General features: G+C 34.7%; 3 protein-coding genes across 6 annotated transcripts in view; 2 read left to right on the top strand and 1 right to left on the bottom strand.

The window, feature by feature from the left end:
* The window catches only part of LOC101883602 (uncharacterized), a 34,712-nt gene extending 21,596 nt beyond the window's left edge, over positions 1–13,116 (top strand). For both annotated transcript variants that reach the window (XM_005172736.6, XM_009305521.5), the window contains exons 28-36: positions 348–393; positions 1,084–1,187; positions 3,397–3,518; positions 3,927–4,198; positions 4,290–4,389; positions 7,248–7,531; positions 9,680–9,781; positions 9,867–10,007; positions 12,187–13,116. In XM_005172736.6, the coding sequence (XP_005172793.1) occupies positions 348–393; positions 1,084–1,187; positions 3,397–3,518; positions 3,927–4,198; positions 4,290–4,389; positions 7,248–7,531; positions 9,680–9,781; positions 9,867–10,007; positions 12,187–12,302 (1,287 nt within the window). In that variant the 3' untranslated portion in view covers positions 12,303–13,116. The remainder of the gene's footprint in view (positions 1–347; positions 394–1,083; positions 1,188–3,396; positions 3,519–3,926; positions 4,199–4,289; positions 4,390–7,247; positions 7,532–9,679; positions 9,782–9,866; positions 10,008–12,186) is intronic.
* A 3,245-nt stretch (positions 13,117–16,361) lies between these two features.
* The window catches only part of gabrr3a (gamma-aminobutyric acid type A receptor subunit rho3a), a 42,794-nt gene continuing 33,210 nt past the window's right edge, over positions 16,362–25,945 (bottom strand). Inside the window, exons 8-9 of the mRNA NM_001128760.1 lie at positions 18,514–18,707; positions 16,362–16,682 (exon numbers count right to left, since the gene is read on the bottom strand). Coding sequence (NP_001122232.1) covers positions 16,380–16,682; positions 18,514–18,707 — 497 coding nt within the window. The 3' untranslated portion in view covers positions 16,362–16,379. The remainder of the gene's footprint in view (positions 16,683–18,513; positions 18,708–25,945) is intronic.
* Positions 18,509–25,945, top strand: part of hhla2a.1 (HERV-H LTR-associating 2a, tandem duplicate 1) — a 67,754-nt gene continuing 60,317 nt past the window's right edge. For all 3 annotated transcript variants that reach the window (XM_017357965.4, XM_073913956.1, XM_073913958.1), the window contains exon 1: positions 18,509–18,752. The gene's annotated coding sequence lies outside the window, so the exon portion shown is untranslated. The remainder of the gene's footprint in view (positions 18,753–25,945) is intronic.

Genomic DNA, 25,945 nt, shown 5'->3' on the forward strand with positions numbered 1-25,945 from the left:
TCAGTATAATAGGTTTTAACTTCAGCGGAGTAAAGAAATCAGTATTTGGTGGACTTACATTGATTTTCAATCATTATACATTTGTTATGCCAACTGGTTCTGTACAGAAGTCCATATTATATAGTATTATATAATCTAATTAACAAGTTATTTAAAGTTTGTAATACAGTAATAAAAATAAAGTAATAATAAAAATTAAACAAATTGCATTTTACTCAAACCCAAATCTAAAAATTCCAGTAAATATGGAGAAACTGAGAATTTTCAAGTGGTCTCTTACTTTTTTTCAAGTGTGTAGTTATTGTTGTTGATATGAACTGGTCACTCTTTTTTTTTGTTCTCCACAGGCTAACTATTCAGCTTTCTGTGTATTCTGGGACTTTGGCTTAAATGGTATAGTTGTATTTAAGTGTCTCCTTTAGAGATATTCTCCATCGCTATTCTCTCTTGAACCAATTCTTAGCCGAGGGTCATGAAACCATCAACTGAATTTCTGAAATTTTAATGTTTTTATATGTGTTGAATATAGCTGGACAATATTTCGTTATACATAAGTTATTGTTATTGCGATAATAGTATATACTAGTATATGCAATATACCTATTGTAGACGAGTGATATACTACATTTATTTTTTGCAGTTTTTGTTAATTTAAGTTTGATCAGATGGGACCTTGCTATCTTTAACCCACCTTCAAAGTAATTGCTGTTCTGCTATTGACAGGATGACAAATATGAATGCTGAGCTGAAAATAAATAATTAAACTAATAGCAAAATGAGGAAAGATGTAAATGACAACAGCCAATCAGAGACAGAATATTCACTCATTGGATGTACATCACAATATGCGAAAAGAGGACAATCTTAAGTTTTGCTTCATGGCGACTTTAAAAACCAGCCATCTAAATTGCTATCTGTTGTTAAAAACTAAACTCAGTATCGATTCAAAAGACAACATTGATGCATTTTGAAAATGTCAGAATCTGCTGAATCAATATTCATCAACATATATCTAGTCTTCTTTACAGAATAGAACAGAATCAGATGTTTTAATTGCTTTAACTTTTGGTTGTGTGTTTACAGACGGCTCAGGCGGCTGGAACCCTTCTGGGTGTCGTGTGGTCAATGTTAGTGATGAAGAAACAAAGTGTGCTTGCAATCACCTCACCAGCTTCGGCATTCTGCTAGTGAGTTACAGCTAGGGATTCAGTGAATGGCAACATTTGTGCAAAAATGATCAGACATTGGGCTCTATTTTGATGATCCATGCGCAAAACGCAGGGCGCAAAACCAATAAGGGCGTGTTGGAATCCACTTTTGCTAATTTAGGGACGGAAAAATCTGCTTTGCGCCTTGGCACATGGTCTTAAAGGGTTGAGCTTATTCTCTTAATGATTTATAGGTGTGTTTTAAGAATAAACCAATCAGAGTCTCATCTCCCATTCCCTTTAAGTGTCAGTTGCGTCGCGCCATGGTGCATTTGCTATTTACATAACAGACTTTGTAAGTGGAAAAACTAAACACTTCACTAATAAGAAAACAGTTAAACCGAGCATCTAAAGCGTGAAAATGAGAGATGAGCCTCCTCATTATTTACTTTCACTTTCATGTATAAGGAAACGTGTTGTACGCACAGACTTCAATTAGCCTATAAATAATTAATTTCGTTTGTTAAGCGCAAAGATTTGTTTCAAAAACTATTTCTAAATTCAGTTTTAATTTCCAGCAAACAAATAAATGAACAATAATAATGAAGTGTGTTCAAAAAACTGAGTTATATCCAAATACACATGCTGTGCCCCATATGGTCTAAAACAGGGGTGTCAAACTCAATTCCTGGAGGGACGAAACCTTGCACAGTTTAGTTCCAACCCTGCTCCAACACACTTACCTGTAGGTTTCAAACAAGCCTGAAGGACTCAATTAGTTTGATCAGGTGTGTTTAATTAGGGTTGGAACTAAACTGCAGAGCTGCGGCCCTTTTGGAACTGAGTTTGACACCAGTGCTCTAAAACCTGACAGGTGGGCAAATCTAAGCTTGTTTTTAATAAAACTAATATAAATATGCATATAATAAATAATATTGCTAATAATAATAACGTTATACAAAAGCAAATTGTTATTAATAAGCTGAACAAGCCCCCCGATGTGAAGAAGGCATGAAAGTATGGTTTTTATATTTATGTAGGTTAGAAAATAATCTGTTTTGTAATATTTTAATCCTTTATATTTATATCCTATATATATCGTTAATATTTAAATTCTTTTTCAAATGTAAAGATATTTGTATATTGCTGTACATCCTGTCTGTATTAAGCAATATGTAAGCGAGGCGCACAACTAACGCGCTCTGCGCTGGACTTTAGACCAGCTTTGTTCTGGTCTATTGAACAGTTTATTATAGTTTCTTAAAATAGCAATGCGCCAGCATTCCGCCTCAACACGCCTCCTTTTTTAGACTAGAACGCTTATGGGCGCAAATATGCATTTGCTATTTAAACAGCGTGGTTCAAAATGTCAAAACGACTCTTGCGCCAAGCTGAAACTGAGAAACAACTATTGCGTCGCACCTTGCGCCACATTGCGCCGGGTGTATGATAAGGCCCATTATCTTTTGCATATTTCATGACCATTTCAGGAGCCATTTGATGAGTGCCATTAAGTTTTATTCGACTTCTTCCTGCATGTATCGCAACACATACAAAATCACATTACTCATGAATAGTGCTAATAGGTTGATGCATTATTGTGCACCATCTACATTGTATTTTTACCTTACCTAGAAAGGTGAACGAATGGAGTCATTGTTAATTTTACCCATTTCAAAATGCATTTTCTAAAACAACTATTTTATTTCACCTGTTTTTTACATGGCTTTCAGCTCTTTTGTTGAATCACATTATAAGAGCAATGATGTATCAGGTGAGCTTCTGAGCAAGTTTACTACACCAGTAATCCCATATATAAGGAAACTTTTGAACAGTTGAAAGTATTAGCACTGCTGTGAAATTTTCTTTTTTCAAATATATCCCAAATGCTTTTTGATGGAGAGAAGATTTTTTTCAACACATCTTTAACATAATAGTTTTTATATCTATTTTATAACAACTCATTTTTTGTCTCTGGCATATTCTAGTATAGTTGGCTTAACTAGGTTAATTAGAGTGAACTAGGAAAGCTAATTATATACTGTATACATACAGTATATAGAAAGCCAAGCATAATCAGTGGATAATCTGCCGCATAATCATAATTTGCTTTAAATAGAATAAAAGTGGTTGCTATCTTTTATTTTTGCTAGTTTTTGGAGTTTTTTGCAGAGAAGCTGGTGTAATTTTTTTGTCAGTGGGCCTGACATGTTTAATTCTTATAGTTATGTTTAATCTTGGTTGACAGGACATTTCAAAGACTGAAATCCCTCCTTTGGATCTCCTTATTCTGACATACATTACATACATCGGCTGTGGCATATCGGCTATTTTCCTGTCTGTCACCCTGCTCACTTATCTGGCCTTTGGGTAAGAAAAATGCTTTGCAGGTTCAACATTCAATGCCTGAATTTTAGTATATTGTATGATATATTATGTATTATTGTATCATATATGTATGATGTATATTTAAATATACATACAAACATAAGTGTACATTTAATTACATTTTACAGTATTAGCAAACCTACATTTTCAGTTTCAAACTTTATCATCATTAACATCCTGATATCTGAAGCTCAAGAAACATTGCTTATGATGATAAATGTTAAAAGGTTGTTGTGTCACTTTGATTAATTTAATAATACATTTTTTATAATCATTTAAAAGTCTGTTTTCTATTAGATCAATGCATCCTTGCTGAAATGAAGTGATGAAATGACATTTGAATGGTAGTGTATGTATAAAAGACAATATACATTTTTTTAATCTATGCAGCAAACTGCGCAAAGACATCCCATCCAAGATCCTGATTCATCTGTGTTTCGCCTTGCTGCTGTTAAACCTGGTGTTCCTGCTGGATGCCTGGTTGGCTCTGTATCCAGATGCTGTGGGTCTCTGCATCTCCACTGCTTTTTTCCTGCATTATTTCCTCCTGGCGTCCTTTACTTGGATGGCACTAGAGGCCGTTCACATGTACCTGGCCATTGTGCAGGTGTTTAACACTTACATCTCTCGCTTTATGCTGAAGATCGGATTTGCAGGATGGGGTAAGTGTCGTGACTGAGGTGTTGTTTTTGAAGGCTGCTTTGTACAGACTGTGAAGTCTGTTTGAGCTTATTCTGTTTTGTTTCTTTAAAGGCATTCCTCTCATCATAGTCATAATCGTCATAGCTGTTAACAAAGACAACTATGGCCTTGTGGCGTACGGGAGGTATGCAGATGGGGCGACTGACGATTTGTGAGTAATAATTCCTACCATTCTTAACACTTTGTTGAAGAGTTTCTTTTATGTGCAATGATAAACAGTTCTCAACATACACTACCTGACAAAAGTCGCCTATCCAAGTTTTAGGAACACTAAATAATAACTTGACTTCTAGTTGATCATTTGGCATCAGAAGTGGCTTATATGAAAGGCAAATCCCTCTAGGATACGCTTATTTTACCACAATAAAATATGATCATGCCTTGATTTTTAATGATTTAATTTTGCTTAGACAGAAGTCTTGTCACTTAACAGAAATAATATACAGCATAGAATATAAAGTCATGATGCAGTGAAGAAAGAATTAATATTGTGTATGACTTCCATGAGCTTGGAGGACTGCAACCATACATCTTTGCAATGACTCAAATAACCTATTAATAAAGTCATCTGGGATGGGAAAGAAAGCGTTCTTGCAGGACTCCCAGAGTTTATCAAGATTCTTTGGATTCATCTGATGCCTCCTCCTTTATAATACCCCAGACGTGCTCAATAATGTTCATGTCTGGTGACTGGACAAAATAACTTATGATAAGAGTCCAAAATTAGTACACCCAAATTGAGATGTTCAGGAAAAATATTAAATAAAATTTTTTTTAAAGAGCAAAATTCAAGAGAAATTTTTTTTTGAAAATTTTGTTGAAATCTTGTAGTTTTAGTATTCTTCCCAATATTACACATGGATTTAAATGTATTATCTTTCTATTTCTAAAGATGTTTGGTGAATAAAATATTATTTTAATAAATATATCCGTTTAATGAATCTGTTTTATTTAAATGACCAAAATATATGACCTATATTCACTGAGAAACTGCTAAAAATATTAATTTTCAAAATGGGGTGTACTCAGTTATGTTGAACACTGCATGTGGTAACACTTCACATTAAGGTTCCATTAAGTGATGTTAAAGTATTTACTAACTTGGAAAAAAAAAAGAACAATACGTTTAGTAAAGTGTTTATTCATCTTTGTTAGCATAAGTTAATAAGAACAAGCTATTCATCGTTAGATCATGATAACTCACAGTGCATATTTTAATAATGCATGTTGCACTATGATTAAAAATGTTGTGAAGTATTGTTCATGATTAGTAGATACAGTAACTAATGAAATCTTATTGTAAAGTGTGGCCAAATTTATTTTATTGTTCAGAAATATTGCGTTATGCAAAGATGACAGATAATGTCGTCTCTTCAATGTGCAGTTGCTGTCATTCGTCAAATGTACGTTATCAGAGATGGAATACTGATTGATTGTGACCTAGACGCACCAGAGATATTTTGATCATTACAGTATTTGTCATGTCTGGGTATTTTCTCAAGGAGAAATTAATTGCATTTAAGGAATATTTTAGGATTTCCCAGGTCAAGAAACATTTGAAAAACACTAATGTGGATGAAGAGTGTTTGGACTTTATTTTAGTATGTGTACGTAATGTTTACTTATACTAGCAAGGTACTAGGATATTGTAAGGTAACGTAACTACTAATATTAAGGTAATTAGCCACTTGTGGCAATATCGATAACACCGTTAAATACCATTTTTCATGTTATTGTTATTGGTCTGATTTAAATTTGTTCGCTATTGTTAAACCGATAAATTAGGTGTTATTTTCTTTAATTAAACACTTCACATGCTTGCTGCCCCCCCCCCCCCCCCCACTTTTTAAAAATTAGGTTTGATTATTGGTATTATGAATTAGTTAATATTCAGTGATTTGGTTGTTTTATTCATGGATTTTTTTTAAATTGGGCAGTAAATAGAATAAGCTGTTCACTATATATGTTTGCCTTTTCATTTGGCAATCATGCTGAAAAGAAAAAGCAAAAATATTTACATATTATCGGCATACATATAATAATTTTATGGTATTCTACATGTCAAGAAATATTTGGAAAACACTAATGTGGATGTTGCCTATTGACCTCCAAATCAAAGAAGTTATCGGTTAACGGTTAACGGTAAAAATACCATATCGATGCAGCACTAATCAAAACTAAATAAAAGGCTTTGAGTGAGATATGTAAGAAACTAGTAGTAACCACAAGACAAGTTTGCAGAAAAAAAAAACCCTGACTAATACCTTGAAATAAAACATCCTGGGTCTCTTTTATAAATGTGGCATATGCACAAATCGGGGTGCATACGCTGTTTTTCCAAGCTAAGGTTGATATCAATAAAACACAAAATTGACTGTCCACATATTCCTGTCAAGTTTAAGTAGACATGTTGAACTTAAATGTTGACTAAATATTTATTAAATATTGACTAATTACTAAATCATCAATAAGCCATGATCAGTAATAAATAAATAAATAAATAAATAAATAAATAAATAAATAAATAAATAAATTCTGGCTTACTTTCGATTTTTAGTAGGTTTCTATGCAAAGATCCCTGAATATTGTCAATAGATATGGTAACCATAGTATAAGTGGAATAACTTACACTATAATGCACACTGACGCATAACAGCCACTTCGTCATCCTGCCAAAGTGGCTGTGGGGTGCATTATTTTCTGATAGTTTAACAGCCCATCAGATCTTCTTAGTAAATATATTAACTAGCATTAATTAATGAAACCTTATTGTGAAGTGCACTGTTAAAAATTATGGGTTTCATTTAATTGATTTAGGTTAGCTCAACATAAAGGAATCACCGTTAAGTTAACTTAGTAGTTGATGTTCAAGTGGATTGAACATAAAACAATTAACTTGTCTCGCCAAATAACTCAAGAATTGTGTTGTTTTAGCATAATTTATACTAGTAGGTTTTGAGTGTGTGACCAAGGAAACATCACCGCAATCTTCCATCTTTTCTCCCTCAGCTGCTGGATTAAAAATGACATGGTCTTCTATTTTGGTGTGGTGGCGTATTACTGTCTGGTCTTCCTGCTGAACCTGGCGATGTTTATCGTGGTGATGATCCAGCTGTGCCGCATCAAGCAGCAGAATCCTCATAACACACAGCAGCGCAGCGGCTGGCAGGAGATGCGCAGTGTGGCTGGACTCACCGTCCTCCTGGGCCTTACCTGGGGCTTCGCTTTCTTCGCTTGGGGTCCCGTCAACCTTGCATTCATGTACCTGTTTGCCATTTTTAACACTCTACAAGGTTAGTTTCAGTTTGCATAAGACCATTTTTGATGAGTAAATTACACACATTATTACACCAAAACATTTTCTGCTGCTTGTTTAAACTACCTATTTAAAACTAATTGAAACAACACAATTCTTAAGTTTTTATGGTACAACTTAATTGTTTCATGGTGATTCCACTTAAATTTGTAAAAACGTTTTAAGTAGATTGAACATAAAATCTTGCATTCATGTACCTGTTTGCCATTTTTAATACTCTACAAGGTTAGTTTCAGTTTGCACAAGACCGTTTTTAATGAGTCTTGATAATATCACACATTTTTTACACCAAAACATTTTTTTTTTGCTGCTTGTTCAGACAACTTTTATAAATGAATTAAAACAGCACAATTCTTAAGTTCTTTTTTTGGGACAACTTAATTGTATTGTCAAAATCAAAATATTAAATTCTTCTCCAATTTTGATAGTAAATATACTAGTAAATCTGGTTTAAATAGTTTATAATTAAAAGTTTTAGCAGACATTAACTTGTTAATACACTTTTTAAAAATATAAAAATATAAAACTTACATTTTAACAGTTAGATATTAAAAAACAAACAAAACAAAAAAACAAAAACAACCAATTTTTGGTTGTGCTAGCCAATGGTAAAAGTAGGTACTAATGGCATAGTAGGCAATTTTGGTTCAACTAACAAAACCTTGTCTATTAGGGTATACCAGATTTTTTCCAGACGTAATGTACCCGTAAACTCTGTCAGCCACATTATAAGAGCTCCCAACTTCTTTCAAAACAAAAGGATAATTTTTTTGGCAGAGATCAACCCATATGAAACAAACTGTTGTTGTCCTCGTGTAAGTCTTAAAAATTCTTCAGAAACTCCAAATATAATTAATATAGGATTTGGTTCAATCAGAATGTCTCATGTATCTGAAAAACTCTGTAATTTGGGACACATATAGTAACATAAGAATGAGACAGGTTGGAATTTAATATAATATCTGATTATTAAAATAATCTATATTAAATTTGAGTACTTGAAAGGGAATGTTTTTTTTTTAAATATGTATTTTAATTTAACTTAAAATATTTACCCTTAGGATTATGTGTCTAACATTAGGATAGGACTTACAATGATACACTTAATACAAATGTAACATTTTTCAGATAATATTTTAATAATTAAATTATTAATATCTGATGTTAATTATTAATTAATTTACTTAGTCATTTATTTAATCGATAAATGGATAAACTGAATTTTATTTGTATTAAATTGTACTGCTTTGGCTTAAGCACAGAAAAACGAAAATGCAAAATTCTAAATGCTTAAAAAAATACTTTAAATACATTTTTTTCCACATGCTATAAGCTTTTTAAAAAATATTTACAATTTATTATTTTTTATTTAATTATTATTATATGAATTATTTTTTAATGATCCCTCAGCATAATTAAAATTTATTTGTAAAAAAAAAAAGTTTTATTTATTTTTTTAATGTTTTTTATGGTTTGTGAAAAATGGCCCATGCTCTTACCATTTTTTATTATATTTTATTATCATATTTTAATAAACTTTTTCAAAAGTTAGCGATACAGAACATCGAAACTAAGCAGCAAACTAAAGTAAAACATAAACACACACAGTATATATATATATATATAAAAAAAATAATAATAAATAAATGAAAAGGGAGGAGATACAGTATAAACCAATGGAGATAAAACTCCTTTGTCAAATCAAACCTGAGATCCACCTGTCCTGAGATCCACCTGAACCTGAGAACTTCTGAGATCCACTGTCTCTTACCATTTTTAATAAGGTTTTGACTATTTTGAATATGAAAATAGCTAATTTTGTATTTAATGTGAAAGAGGTTTTATCATGTTTTGGTTGAGTAAAAATATAAAAATTGATTTAGAAACCTTTAATGACTCCAAATGTTTGAATACTTGAAGATAAAAAGGATGTAAGGATTTTTCAGTTATTGTTTTAGTGCATAGATACTGCATTGCTCATTTGTCAGAACTGAAGGGCTCTTTTGCTGCAGTAGTTATTATCATATAGCACAATCCAGTGTCACAACTCCTTTGTTCGATATCATCAAGTCAGTGTTTATTTTTGGCGTTCGGATGGAATGTTGACACTTGATTGTCCCTGCAGGATTCTTCATCTTTGTGTTCCACTGCGCCATGAAAGAAAACGTCAGACGACAGTGGAGGACATACCTGTGTTGTGGCAAACTGAGACTGGCAGAAAACTCAGGTATGAAGCCTTTGTTAGTTCACGCATGAGTCTGGCTTGCTTTTGTGTGGGATGTTTATCTAATTACCGAATTCTGACGCAACAGAATGGAGTCGCACAGCAACTCAGAAAATAAACAAAGCCTCCAAGAGAAAGATGTCTTCATTGCGTTCGTCAAATTCAAATCATTCAAGCTCATCTTTCCTAAACCGTGACAGTCTGGCATCTGAAGTGCCCTTTGGCATTGGTGAGTATTGAGTGACTGACTAGCTGATATTCAGGGTTGCCAGGTTTTCACCACAAAATAATACTTTAGGCAATCAAAACTATAAACGTAAAGTAAATGCAGAACAAATCCATCAAAAGTCCACCGTAATCTAATGAAATTCTTTTCAAATAAACATTCAAGATACTCCTAAATAAATTGCAATAGATGAACATTCACTTTAGATGATATATACTTTTAAAGGTGGTACGTTTAAGTTTTTGACTTTCCTAAAACTTAAAAAATCCATAATATGTTTGGAAATGTTTAAGAAACATGCTAAGTGAACAGGTTAATCTAAAAACAATGCTAAAGTCAGTTATTCTCCTTCAAAATTGTGCGTTCCGTGTCTTTGTTTTGGTCTCTATAACTTGCCCACTGCCAGTTCACCAAATATGTTTCAGCACCCTGGTCCTTGGTGGATAACACAGCATATTTAATTTCAGTCGTGAAGGTTATTTCACTGAATATGCTACTACCGTTACTACAGCTGAAATGTTAGCACTGAAATATTATACTCTACATAATTTATAATCTACCAATGACAAAAACTGAACAAGGATGATGAAATCGAGTACTCATACTTTTCTGAGGCTCTAGGAGAGTGTGCAACTGTTTCTGTTTCATTGGTAAAATAACAACTTAAAGGTGCAGTATGGTTGAACTAGGCATTGCAGTACAAATTCCAAATAATAGAGAGAGATTTATTTCATTAGCTTATCATAAGTCATTAAATATGATTAGACCATAGCATCTCACTAGTTTTCTTATAAAATCTTATATATTTTTTAGTTTCTTCATGTATTAAAAAGTTCCTATTTTCCAGGCTGACATAGCTAGGAACTATACTCTCACCTTGGCGTAATAATCAAGGAACTTTGCTGTCGTACCATGGCTGCAGTAGGTGCGAAGATATTATGCACCACCTGAAAATAGTCCCCAGCTAGGTAACTACTACAGTAACAGTGCTGCGTAATATTATTGTTTGTACATGGTTATGAACAAATACAAGATTAGAAGTGTGGTTGCCAAGTCCACACTTTCCCAGGTAATTGGTCTACTTTTAACCACTTCCTGTGCATTGTCAGCCTGGAAAATAGGAACTTTTCAATTTGATGGACTACAGAAGAGCGACGCAGTGGTGCAGTAGGTAGTGCTGTCGTCTCACAGCAAGAAGGCCGCTGTTTCGAGTCCCGGCTGGGCCATTTGGCATTTCTGTGTGAAGTTTGCATGTTCTCCCCATATTGGTGTGGATTTCCTCTGGGTGCTCCGGTTTCCACCACAGTCTAAAGACATGCGCTATATACAGTAGGTGAATTGGGTAGGCTAAATTGGCCATAGTGTATGTGTGTCTATGAGTGTGTATGGATGTCTCCGAGTACTAGGTTGCAGCTGGAAGGGCATCTGCTGTGTAAAACATATGTTGGATAAGTTGGCGGTTCATTCCACTGTGGCGACCCCTGATGAATAAAGGGACTAAGACGAAGGAAAATGAATGAATGAACCTACAGAAAGTTCAAGTTTTTAATAGGAAATTTTTCAAAACTCTTTTTTGTTTCTTTTTTTACTTTTTAGAGAGCGAGATGCTAATGGTCTAATCCGATTCAATGATTTATGCTAAGCTAAGATAAAAGTGCTCACGCCAGGCCTGTAGAGGAGCTGAATAGATTCATAAATTATCAAACTCAGCTGTTTAAAACTAAGGCAGTTGCAAAATAATACCATTCCTAAAAAAAGCGGTGTCCCTGTAACGTTTATATCAAGCATTTTGAAACCACATCCTGATCTTAACCAGGGTACATTTGTTCAGTTTTGTCAACTCAAAGCTTACTCTGCAAACCAGAGTTTGTTTTATTTGTCGCGTGCAACAGGTGAAACATTCAATAGTATCTGGATGGATCCTTTATGATGCAAGCTGAGATTGCAAACTCAGCGACGCAATCTCAGACACAATGCACTCAAAGGAGCGAGTGACATCACTGTGACGGGTAGGGTTAAGGGTTGGGGTTAGGTGAGCGCATTAAAAAGCATTGGATGCAGCTCAGTTTGCACTGCACAGGTTTGCATCCAGATCCCTCTCGAAACATTGAGCTCTTTTGAAACTAACCGATCAGTCTATGCAAAAAGCTAAACTTTACATGTCTACTCTCTGTGATGGCAGGAAACCCGATGGATGACAGGATGATAACTGAAGCAGAAGGGCCCAGCTCAAACTCAGATGTGGTTTTAAATGAGCTCAACAGTCAAAATCACAGAGGTCGAAGGTCATACCGATGAAAGCCAGTATGAGTGTATGTGTGTGTGTGTGTGTGTTATGGTCTACTGCATCACTGTATTTCACTTACATTTTAAGTTACATAAAGTATTGCTTGTTGTACTGTATATACAACAGATATACAGTTGAAGAATTATTAGCCCACTTTGAATTTTCTTTTCTTTTTTAAATATTTCTCAAATGATGTTTAACAGAGCAAGGAAATTTTCACAGTATGTCTGATAATATTTTTTCTTCTGGGGAAAGTCTTATTTGGTTTATTTTGGCTAGAATTAAAGCAGTTTTTAATTTTTTAAGCACAATTTTAAGGACAAAATTATTAACCCCTTTAAGCTATTTTCCCTATAGTCTACAGAACAAACCATTGTTATACAATAACTTAATTACCCTAACCTGCCTAGGTAACCTAATTAATCTAGTTAAGCCTTTAAATGTCACTTTAAGCTGTATAGAAGTGTCTTGAAAAATATTTAGTCAAATATTATTTACTGTCATCATGGCAAATATAAAATAAATAATTTATTAGAAATGAGTTATTAAAACTATTATGATTAGAAATGTGTTGAAAAAATCTGCTCTCTGTTAAACAGAAATTGATGAACAAAATAAACAGGGGGCTGATAATTCAGTGGGGCTAATATTTCCGACTTCAACTGTATTTCTTCAAATGATGCACTTTAATCAATGTAGATAAATAATGAAGCTGCCACAGCAATGGACCCTTTTCACAAAACGCATTTGTACAAAGCGTATGTACATTTATATGTGTTTAATCATGTATTATATCATCTTTGCATCAAATTACAAAAAAACAAATTACCTCTTATGCGAGGTGTTTTCAATACAGCATCTATGGGGAAGGGACATTAAATTTGATGTTGTTCCGTCATCAGTCTCACACTATTGTTTTCCTCCTTCTGAAAGTTGCACCATCGTGGAGTTTTTCTTTTATTATTCCAGCAAATATGATTGTAAAAAAATATATTTGTTGTTATATATATATATATATATATATATATATATATATATATATATATATATATATATATAATATTTATGCTCTAAGTTTACTCTACTATGATGACTTCTGCTACTGAGAAACCCAGAATTGTGAAAAGGGTCCATGCTAAACCTTTTAAACCAACAACAAAAAAGGGTAAACTGCTGGTTTAGGGTCAGTCATATTTCTGTGAGCAGTTAGAATTGGCATTATAGTCGATATTATATTATACTATATATATTGCTATGGTTCATTGTTTTCATTGGTTATTTTTTATTTATTCGATGAAAGTCTGGAACATTCAGGTCATGTATGTTGTAATAAGCATTTTATTTTTGTATTTCCATAGCTTTTCAAAAGAATAAAATGGACAATTATGAGTATAACAAAACACATAGATGTTGAAGTGTGCCTGGATGATGTTATTTTTTTATCCAAACACACTTATGCATTCAGATTCACGCACACACACACACACACACACACACACACACACACACACACACACACACACACACACACACACACACACACACAAACACACACACACACACACACACACACACACACTCTGACTCTAAAATAATAAAATGGATTCATTGCAAATATCATTATAAATATTCAGGAATCATAAAGCAGGTCATTTCTATTACTGGCACAATAATATCCACCAACAATGGGTGTTTCTCACTTTTGTATAAAAGCACAAGCTCTGTTCTGATTGGCTGCTGCCAGATTATTAATTAATTAATCCATTCATCATTTTCGTTACGGCTTAGTCCCTTCATTAATCTGGGGTTGCCACAGCGGAATGAATCGCCAACTTATCCAGCATATGTTTTACGCATATTCCAGCTGCAACCCATCTCTGGGAAACACCCACACTCTTGCACACACTCACATATACTACGGCCAATTTAGCTTATTCAATTCACCTGTACCACATGTTTTTGGATTGTGAGGGAACCCGGAGGAAATCCGCACGAACAAGGGGAGAACATGCAAACTCCACACAGAAATTCCAGCTGGTGCTTGAACCGGCGACTTTCTTGCTGTGAGGGGATTGTGCTACCCACTGCGCCACTGTGCTGCCCTAAGATTATTAATGTTTAGATATTTAACTTAAGAAAGCCGGTTGTTCTGGGAAAGACCTAATTTTAGTTTAATCTACAAGCTGTGATGGTGAATGGATATCATGAGAACCATTACAAGAGAGGTAAGAAGGGGTTTATAGTACACAGCTACGAAAAATGAACAGACCACTCGAAAACTTCTCTGGATTTATGATTTATAGATATGCACATGAGTAAAATGTCCTCTTTAGACAACACGATACCAGAACATACTGTTCTAACATCAGAAGAGTTCATTCATTCATTTGCATTCACTTTTCCCGGGCCGGGTCGCGGGGGCAGCAGTCTCAGAAGAGAACCCCAGGCTTCCCTCTCCCTAGACACTTCCTCCAGCTCCTCCAAGGGGATCCTGAGGTGTTCCCAGGCCAGCCGAGAGACATAGTCCATCTATCGTGTCCTAGGTTATCCTCCCGGTGAAACATGCTTGGAACACCTGCTTAGGTAGGCGTCTAGAAGGCATCCGAAACTGATGCCCGAGCCACCTGACTCTCTCGATGTGGAGGAGCAGCGGCTCTACTCCATGTCCTTGGACTTGGAGGTGGTGATTCTCATGACAGCAGCATGACACTGCAACAAACCACCCCAGTGCATGCTGAAAATCCAATACTGGGAAATCTTTGTAGATTGTTAGCATTCCATGTCGTTTAGCCTTGTAATCTTAAAAAATGTGGCTGTATATCGGCACTGGTGGGAGGCTTGTGTTGGCAAGAGGCCACATGCAGAGTGCCTTAAGCAAGTTGCACACCACAAGAGCCGCTCGACGACGTGTCACTTTGCATTTTAGAAATCTAAACATAGGTTTCTATCAGCGTACACACACCGGCGCCGCAAGTTGGCGGCTATCCGCAGACCCCAGCCACGACTCAGGACACTGTTAATATTTCTGCTGCGCCATCTGAATAGTTTCATTTTAAATATTATGCTAATGTGCATGTCTAGTGTGCGATACTTCCGACTGTCATGTGCGCGCCTTGTCGCGGCGCATCTGGTGTGTGACCTGCCTAAGTCTCCCACCATTGATGATGTACAGCCATATTGCACTGCCAGTGCGTAGCAACCGGGGGGGACAGGGGGGACACTTTTAGAGACAGATCATTTAGAAACATGTGATTAATAATAATAAAATGATCATAAAATTTTGGATCTCATTTAGCTGTCCCCCCACTTTTAAAATGTCTGCTACGCCCTGGGCACTGCTACTCATGTGATATTGCGTTTATACAACAGTTTAATGGCATATTCATGTGTATATAAAAAATTAAATAAATAAAACACGGAGAGTCTCAAAAATCATTTTGTATGAGGAACTACTTTCTTTCGACGTTCATTCACATCTGCAGCTGACGTCAAAACAGCAGAAACCGTTACTACACAAACGTCACTTTAGAGTATTCGAATGACTCTCTAGCGTAATGTCTAAAGGTGATTTTGCTCACATTTGCTCACAGAGATTTCCCAGTATTTCTCTTTTGCGATCGGGGAATCACAATAATAATAATTTTATTTATGTAAATCCAAAAATGAACTTGGATGTCATGCATGTAATTAGCATATTTTCCATGAATCTGATTTTTTATGAGTTTTTCTGACCAGTTTCCATTTCTGAAAAAAACTCTCTAACTGACTACATTTTTATTTACTAATTCAAAAGAAATGTTATCAGAGCTTACACAGAATAAAACAAATGTAACCATTTTACTACCTAATCAATATAAACTCAGTAAATCCACAGAATTGTCAAGTGCTCTGTTTTTTTTTTTCTAAAGCTGTACAGTATATCACTGAATTAACTAAACATTTTCCATGTGTTTTGGAAGCGTATGCATCCAGAATATTTAAGAGGCCTCTTTATAGGGGTGTCAACCACACATCCATTTGGATCCTTCCAGCAACATTGTCCACTTCATCAGGTCACTTGTGCTCATTTTGTCTTCAACAGCGCCTCTTCAGGAGTAAATGCACCAGTAGATGATGTTGAAGAGCAGATAGGCCAGTGGAAAGAGAATTCTGGAGTAGGAGTCGATCATGTAGCTGTTGCTCATGATAAAGCGGATGTTTTTGCCGACCGAGCGCTTCCTCCAGAGTCTCGTGCCCTCGGTCGGCGGCGGCTCGGTGGATGAGGCTCTTGCCGGGATGGTGCGCGTGGTGCTCGGCGTGGTGGGCAGTTCGGGGAACGGCGACGCGTCGATGTCGTCGTGAAAACAGCCGTCGTACGCCATCGCCTGAGTCGCGTCGTAGGAAGCTGGAAGCTGTTTTAGGGAACAAGGAGAAAGGAAGCTAGTTAATATACAGTTAAAGTCAGAATTATTAGCCCTCCTGAATATTTTCCTCCAATTTCTGTTTAATGGACAGATTTTTTTTCAAAACAATTCTAAACATAATAGTTTTAATAACTCATCTCTAATAACTGATATATTTTATATTTGTCATGATGACAGTAAATCATATTTGACTAGATATTTTCGAAATTCTATAGGCGAGTCAAAGTTACATAATATAATTAAAAATATATTACTTAAGGGGGCTAATTATTATTACTAGTAGCCTAATATTTCATTTTTTTTCATTAAAAACTGCTTTTTTTCTAGCCATAATAATACAGACAAGACTAATATGAAAAAATATAGAAAATACTGTAAAAATGTTCTTGCTCTGTTAAATTTGTTTAACAATCACAAAAAAAAAAATCACAAGAGGGCTAATAATTTCACTGTAGTGGAGAACAACATTAATTATTCAAAACAACATTAGACAAATGTTAATGCCAATTGCAAGTGAGTGGATTTTAATTGGCTATGTTTTCAAATTTATATGGAGTTTTCTTTAAGCAACTTAAAATAATAATCTTCTTTCTTAACCAAATATCTAAAAAATTTTAAATAAATATGCATGTAAGACATTTTCTAGACATTGAAGTTAAAATAGGCATATTGTTTTGTTTTGAGAAATAATAAATCACAATTTATATGACTATAAATAATGGTAAATGACAGAAATTTACTGTAAATTTTAATTTAGGGAACCCCAGCTGCTGGAAAAAAACGTGAAATAACGGATTTTTCTTTTAACTGATTTTTTTTAGTGTAGCTTAATTATTTGCCAGTGGGGTATGTAAAATAATATTTTCCTTACTCCACTGACTGATTTTTTTGCTTGTTTTAAAAAAATCTGTTAATTTTGACTTATTCCCAAAACAAAATAATATTTTTTACTTCTCTACAAACAGCTTATTTATTTAATAATATTTATATATTTGGACAGGAAACAAAACAACAAAAAATGTTTCAGTGTATTTATATTTTGTATTAATTATTGTTGTAATTATTATTATTATTATTATTATTAGTATATTGGCAGTTATAAAGATTTGTTTTTTGCCTTATACACAGTAAGAACATATATGTATGTATACACACACACACACACACACACACACACACACACACACACACACACATATATATATATATATATATATATATATATATATATATATATATATATATATATATATATATATATATGCATCAATACCATTCTGCAGAAACATTAATTTATAATAATGTGTAATGATGTGTATAATAATGTGTGTGTTTATGCTGTATGATATTGATGCAGTTAGAATTTTAATACTTTCAATAATAATTACCTTAAAAATATCGATTTTAAAATAAATTATATTACATTGTTTTGGTTTTGTTATAAAACCATAATGCATTCTGATATTACATAAAACCATGCATAATATTGTTCAATAACCACTAACTGAAAATGATAAAATAAATGAAAATAATTGTGTTTTAAATACTTTTATTATAGCAGGATTTTGAGCAGAAACCATTTTTATCAATGAAAATGTCAATGTAAATATATCAATATTATGAATTGCTGGTATTGTTGGTGGTGTTGCTGTATTTTGCAAGAAACTTTATGGCAATAACAAAGTTTTTGCTTGTCCAGTAAACTTGTGTTTACTTAAGATGACCACATGAGGGCGACGTTTAACCTAAAATGATATTCAGTCATTCCAGGCCAGCGTGAGTAAATATAACTGATCTCTGACGTGCGCGTGACCCTGACCTTTCCTTTCTGGAGTTTCTTCATCTCCTCCACTGTGGTGAAGTAATTCACTGCAGCGTATTCAATGACCGACAGGAACACGAAGAGGAAACTGGCCCACAGGTAGATGTCGACCGCTTTCACATAGGACACCTGCGGCATGGAGGCCGACACGCCCGTGATGATGGTGGACATGGTCAACACGGTGGTGATTCCTGGAAGAAATGAAGAGGTTTCAGACTGAAACACATGATGACGCGGTGAGAGGAGGTTCAAAAGTTCAAGGAAAGAGTGTTTATATTCATTACATGTCACACAAGAGTCCCTGTGCGGTTTATAGACGTTAAACTGGCTGTGAAAGGAAACGAAAGTGTGAGAAATACATGACATTCAGTTCACATCTTCCTGTTACTCATTCCCAAACTCGGTTTTAGGCAACGTTTTACCCCACAGTACTTCTTGAAGTACCCATGAAATTAAAATCGCTGGTTTTTAATACTTAAAAGGGATGGTTTACCTCAAAATGAAAGTTTACTCACTGCTTACTCACCCTCAAGACGTTTCAAACCTGTTTAAGTTTGCCTGTTCCTTATTAAAAAAGTAAACAAACGTTAGAAACCTGTAGCCATTAACTTCCATACACTAGTAGGAAAAACAAATACACTGTTAAATGCTGGATTACACACAATCGGTTTGTGTTGAGACAACATGAAGTAATTAAGTGGATTGAACATAAAACAATTAAGTTGTCCCCCCCAAAAAACTCAAGAATTGTGTTTCAGCTCAGAGTAAATAAGTTTGTTTAATAAGTAGTTTAAACAAACAGCAAATGTCATTTTTGAGTGTACTATAGAAGAAAATGGTTACAGCATTTTTCAGAATAGAAGAAACTCAAACAAGTGAATGTTGGGTTTTTGGGTGGACCATCCCTTTAATAGTTTTGGTCCTTTGTCTTTCTGACATGTCTTTGGTTGTCTTCAAGTCACTTTCATTGGCACAAGATGTCATTGTACTTTGATGCATTGCAGGAAAATGCACCAAAATTTGTTAACTTATAAAAATAGTACATTCACCCTGACAAAAGTTTTGGGAACACTAAATAATAACTTGACTTCTAGTTGATCATTTGGTATCAGAAGTGGCTTACATGAAAGGCAAAATCCTCTAGATTACGCTTATTTAACCAAAATAAAATATGATCATGCCTTGATTTTTAATGAATAAATTAGGACAGTAAGGTCTGACTTTGCTGAGACAAAAGTCTTGTCACTTAACAGAAATAATGTACAGCATAGAATATGAAGCCATGGTGCAGTGGAAAAATAATGAATATTGTGTTTGACTACCATGAGCTTATTAAAGTCATCTGGAATGGCAAAGAAAGCGTTCTTGCAGGACTCCCAGAGTTCATCAAGATTCTTTGGATTCATCTTCAATCCCTACCCTCCTTCATCTTACACCAGACATGCTCAATAATGTTCATATCTGGTGACTAGGCTGCCCAATCCTTTGGCACCTTGATCTTCTTTGCTTTCAGGAATTTTGATGTGGAGGCTGAAGTATGAGAAGGAGCGCTATCCTGCTGAAGAATTTGCTCTCTGCTGTGCTTTGTAATGTAATGGGCAGCACAAATGTCTTGATACCTCAGGCTTGATACCTCAGGCAGATATCGCACACACCCCCATACTGAATGTAACCTCAAACCATGATTTTTTTCTTCACCAAATTTGACTGATTTCTTTCAGAATCTTGGGTCCATGTTGATTTCAGTAGGTCTTCTGCAGTATTTGTGATGATTGGGATGCAGTTCAAAATATGATTCATTGGAAAAATCTACCTTCTGCCACTTTTCCAAATGATCAACTAGAAGTCAAGTTATTATTTGTTGCTCTTAAAACTGGGATCGACAACAAGACATTTGTCATGTAGTGTATAATCATGAAAGCCTGTAGCAATTTTGTGCCCAATGAAAGAGTGAGGTATATGCTAAAGCAGATCTCAGGGCACCCCTAAGTGCATAAGCCCTTAGATTAATTTGAAAGTCCCTCTGCGTAGTGTTGCCCTTATATATAATTCTCTACTATAGACACCCTTCCAACTTGGAAACTTTGAGGTTAAGACAATTTCTAGTTTCCTAATCGTTATAATGACATTGTGGCGGTGTTTCTGTGCATTCAACTTGTAAATAGGATCTGACTTGACTTGAATGAACAAAATATGTAAGCTTGTGTGCTTTAAAACATTAATAAATCATAAGCATTCAAAATTTGCGGTGTGTCACTTAAGGCAATGTGTATCACTTTTTTATGACATCGCTCTGCACTTTAGCCTCTCATCGGATATTCTGACCAATCAAATGCTCACTAGTATCTGAAATGTCCCGCCCCCTATACAAGACTCTGCTGAAATGGGATAAGTTGTTATAAGATCTAAAACCCCAAAAATATTTGACCTAAATATTAGCATATGAAAATAATAAGCGGTCATCAAAACACTGCTGATCTGAATTCCTCTGCGGTTATTAGTTATAACAATGAGGCGAGAAATCCCAAAAAACACTCCTCTCTTTACCGGAAGCCCAGGGGGTGAAATTCTTTGCACATGTCAACACACAGGCAATAGGATTCCCACAATTTAAAGTTTACTCTCCCTTTACTTGTAACATGCCTGTTTGAGTGTCTTTCTTCTGTTAAACACAGAATTATTTTGAGATGTTTTGGAAACCTGTAACTATTGACTTCTATAGTATTTGTTTTCCCTACTATGGATGTCAATGTCTTTGGAGCCAGCACCTAAGCTTTTCACTCATCATAGCACACGTGCTGCTGATGATGTGACAACAAAAGTGATTTGATTTGATTTGATGAAAGGGAAACCATATCAGAGTCGCATTATTCTTTAAGTGACTGCGCGCAATATTCCTGCTGCCGCCTGTTTTTATTATTAATCAAACAACAAAAGGAGAAAATCCCTCACTGCTCTTGACTGAAGGACTTTTGTAGCTAAAGTTTTTTTTCTTACAACGACGATGCTTAAAGCGCAGTTTAAACATAATAGATTTAATAACTCAATTCTAATAACAGTATTTTTAATCTTTGCTATGATGACAGTACGTTACATTTTACTAGATATTTTTCAAGATACTAGTATTCAGCTTAAAGTGACATTCAAAGGCTTAATTAGTGTAATTAGGCAAGTCATTGTATAACAGTAGATTCTTCAGCAGACAATTAAAAATAAAAATTTTGCTTAAAGGGGCTAATAATATTGAGCTGTTAAAATTGGTTTCAAAATATTTAAACCTGCTTTTATTCTAGCCGAAATAAAACAAACAAGCCTTTCTCCAGAAGAAAAAATATTATAGGAAATACTGTGAAAAATTCCTCTGTTACACATAATTTGGGAAATATTTATATAAAAAAAATTCACAGAAGGGCGAATAATTTTGACTTCAACTGATAATCATTTTGAATAATCGGGATTACAATTATGACCAAAAATAATCGTGATTATGATTTTTCCCGTAATCCAGCAGCCGTACTGTGTTGTTAATGTAAAGTAAAAACACCGATCCTACAAAAAAAAAAAAAAAAAAAAAATTGAAAGGCTGATGGCTCTTCATTTTCATGTTGTTTGTTTTTTTTACTGTTGTTAACTACTATTTTTATTTTCTGTCTGTTACGGTTAAAATATGGTAAATCTAATAGTTTAAAATAAATAAAATTTATAAAATAGTTAAATAAAATTTATTTAACTTTTCTTTTAAATTTATTAAATCAACTTTATATCACCTTACTACAACCAAAGTTGACCAAAGTGCTTGACAACAGTAAATCAAATTACATAACAAAAACCTGAAAACAAACATTCAATTAGCCAGGGGTTCCCAACTGGTTTAGCCATGGAACCCACATTTTTACATGGTCATCAAGCCGCGACCCAAATTTTTAAGAACTATAATACAATTTTAGGAATTGTAATTAATTTGTATTTATTTGTTAACAAGTGACAGATGAATCATAAGTAAATCACCAAGACTTACAAATAAACAATATTTTATAGCTGTTATTTCACAAAATGTATCAAATTATAGAAATATTACAAAGTAAAATTGACAAATACTGTAAAAAGTGGTTGGGGTAAAGAAAGGTTCAGTTACCATGAACTAAACTGAACTGTTAATAAAACATGTTGTCTGGTTTCTAAATGTCATTTTAATGTAGAAGGTTTCGTGCTCTCTTGTGAGAGCACCTCGCTACTTATGACACACTGAGGCTTTAAGTCTTTTTTGTCGTCAATATATATAAATCCATACTTTATTCCGGGTCGTACTTGCGCTTCGACATATTTGTTGCTATAATTAAATGAAATTTTACATGTCAAACGGTAGTATTGGTGGTGCATACATTTCAAAATAAAAGTCTAAATGAGTAAAAAATTTAACTTTAGTTGTTTTTTTGACCACACACTCTGCGACCCACTGAAAATGTTCCCGCGACCCAGACCCACCAGTTGAGAAACACTGCAATAAGCATTACAAGAATGACAATAAAACAAACACCCCAACTTTTTTGCTACTATGCATTTGAATAAGTGGGTCTTAAGCATGACTTTAAAAATCGTTGGACTCAGCATCATTTCTTACTGTTGTTATCTAAGGCAGCTTTATGGATCCCTTTCACAAGACTCTTGATGTTTAACTGATGTGTTTAATAGTCATCAACATCTTAAGTCCTTGAACGTTTTTAATATTTTGATTTAAAAGAAAAACTCATGTAGATTTAGGGTGGCATAGTGGCTCAGTGGTTAGCACTGTCTCCTCACAGCAAGAAGGTCGCTGGTTGGAGGTCCGGCTGGGTCAGTTGGCATTTCGGTGTGGAGTTTGCATGTTCTTCCTATGTTGGCGTGGGTTTCCTCCAGATGCTCCGGTTTCCCCCACAGTTTAAAGACATGCGCTATAGGTGAATTGGATACTCTAAGGGAAGTTTATCTATAAACTAATTTTGAGAGGATCAGAAGCTTATGATTGACCACTGCCGGTCCTGCATTAGTTAATCATGATATGCATCACACATAACAGACTAAGCCAAGCACTTTGTCTAGCTCTTAGCACCAGTATCTTTTCTTCTCAAAGTAGTTTAACTTAGCCATTTCGGCCGGGGAGTTTTTGAGATTCACCTAAGCTCAATCTACCCTCTCGCTCTGCGAACAGGAGGGAGCCCTGGGCTTGAGGATCCCTTGAGCTCAGCGCTCTCTTCCTGAGACAGCATGCCAAACAAGCTTATGATAAATCATCAGCTAAGTGTGAACTCTTGAAATTAGCCATAATTCAAGTGTCTGAATGAGTGTGTATGGGTGTTTCCCAGTACTGGGTTATGGCTGGATAGGCATCCACTGCGTAAAACATATGCTGGACTTAGGGTTGTAACAATATACCGGTATGACGGTTTACCACGATTTGAACGTGCACGATTATCATACCATGAACAATTGCATATCAACGGTTTTAACCTTTAAAGACCGAAACAGCCGCCCGCGGCTTAAAATAATTATTGCTCTTAAATGTTTAATAACTTTTGATCCGCTGATCCGATTCATACAATTCAAAGATTGGCATAAAGAAGAGAATCTCAGCTTTCCAGTGCTGTATCACATAACATTCGCGGACTTTCAGAGGCTCCGGAATCAGTGCGGTTACGTCATCAACATTTGACAACGCTGATTTGACAAAGAAACGCTCGTCACTGTGTCTCCGGACAAATCAGACATGATACATTGATGCATTGTCCCTCCTCCATGCCCAGATTGGTTCAAACTCGCTATATCACAACCAATAAGCATAGGTTTTGCTTTTGTTTGTGGACCAAGCTTTTTGAACAACACGGAATGAGAGATAGGCATACATTTATGCGCGGCTAAATAAAACGCAAAAAAAAAAAGTTTTGCATGAAATATTTCTCATACTAAGTACTTTTGCATGCACAGCAGCACAGAAACATGACAAAACAGTGACACAGCAAAGACGAACTGCTGCTCTTGCTGTTTTCAAAAGACGCAAATGAAGGTGCAGCTGTTTGTCTGCATTGCAAACAACCATATCAAAATCCATATCCACAGACAACCATATCCATGCTGGCACATAAAACCTAAGGATGTTCCATATTGAATCTAGTTTCGTTATGTAACTATTTATAGTATAGTAAATATTTATATCTATTTTTTTACTGAGGATTTGCACCATGTTTATTTGGACTTTATTTGGACTTTGACACATTATTTATTATTTTCTTATTTTTATTTGTTCATTGTAAGTGGTGTTGTTTATAGTAACTAAAAATATATTATTTGGAAAAAGTCGAATTTGCTTCACTGTTCTATTATTTTGTAACATTTGTAACATACCGTATACCGCGAAACCGTCAAACCGTGGTATTGTTTTAGACGATTATCATACCGTGAAAAATTCATACCGTTACAACCCTAGCTGGACTAGTCGGCAGTTCGTTCTGCTGTGGCAACCCCTGATAAATAAGGGGCTAAGCCAAATGAAAATGAATGACTTATGTACATTTTTATGTATTCAAATATTATATCATTTTGCATCAAGTTACAAAAACTAAGTTGCCTCTTGTAGGAAGCGTTTGAAATACAGCGCCTATGGGGGCAGGACAGTAAATTTGATGTTGTTCTGTCTTCTGTCTGCTGTTATCAGTCTCACACTATTTTTTTTTCCTTTTTCTGAAAGTCTTGACAACACCATAGTGTAGTTTTTCTTTCATTATTTCAGCAAATATGATCGTAAAAATTATTTGTTGTGCTCTCTCATTCACTTCGCTCTAAGTTTACCCAACTATAGCTATATTTCCATCCAAAAATGCAAAATAAATTTATGCTCAAAACTGTAATATCGCTTATAAGAAAGAAGACGATGCCGACTCACATTGAATGTGTAGTGGCGTTTGAAGGTGTCAGGCGCAGAGTACAGACGCACTTGACAGTTTAGGAGGTCATTACTAATATAACAACACTAATACTGAGATAGTTAAGGTGTTTTAGAATGACCAAAACAACATTTCAGATGTTTTACAATGTGCTAAGCTGCTGGTTTGTTCATTCACACACATTTTTATCATCACATGATCTCTTCTAACAAAATCACATGACATTTTTTAATGCATACAAGTGTTTCCATCAAAGTTTATGCGTTTTTTTCCTCTTATCCAATAAAAAGTTTATCCTACTCAGTTATGCACATTAATTGTTTATGCACATTTTTTTAATTAATGGTCACCTTGGCATTTCCATCAACAGATTTGTTTTATGCGCATATCCAAAATGCGCATAAAAATAGGTGGATGGAAACGCTCATGATGACTTCCACTTCTGGGAAATGTGAAAAAGCTCCATTTTTGAGCTTTGATACAAGTGAAACTTTACTGTCTAAGTTGATGGG

Source organism: Danio rerio, chromosome 10, assembly GCF_049306965.1.
Source record: "Danio rerio strain Tuebingen ecotype United States chromosome 10, GRCz12tu, whole genome shotgun sequence".
In the NCBI taxonomy this organism is placed as follows: Eukaryota; Metazoa; Chordata; class Actinopteri; order Cypriniformes; family Danionidae; genus Danio; species Danio rerio.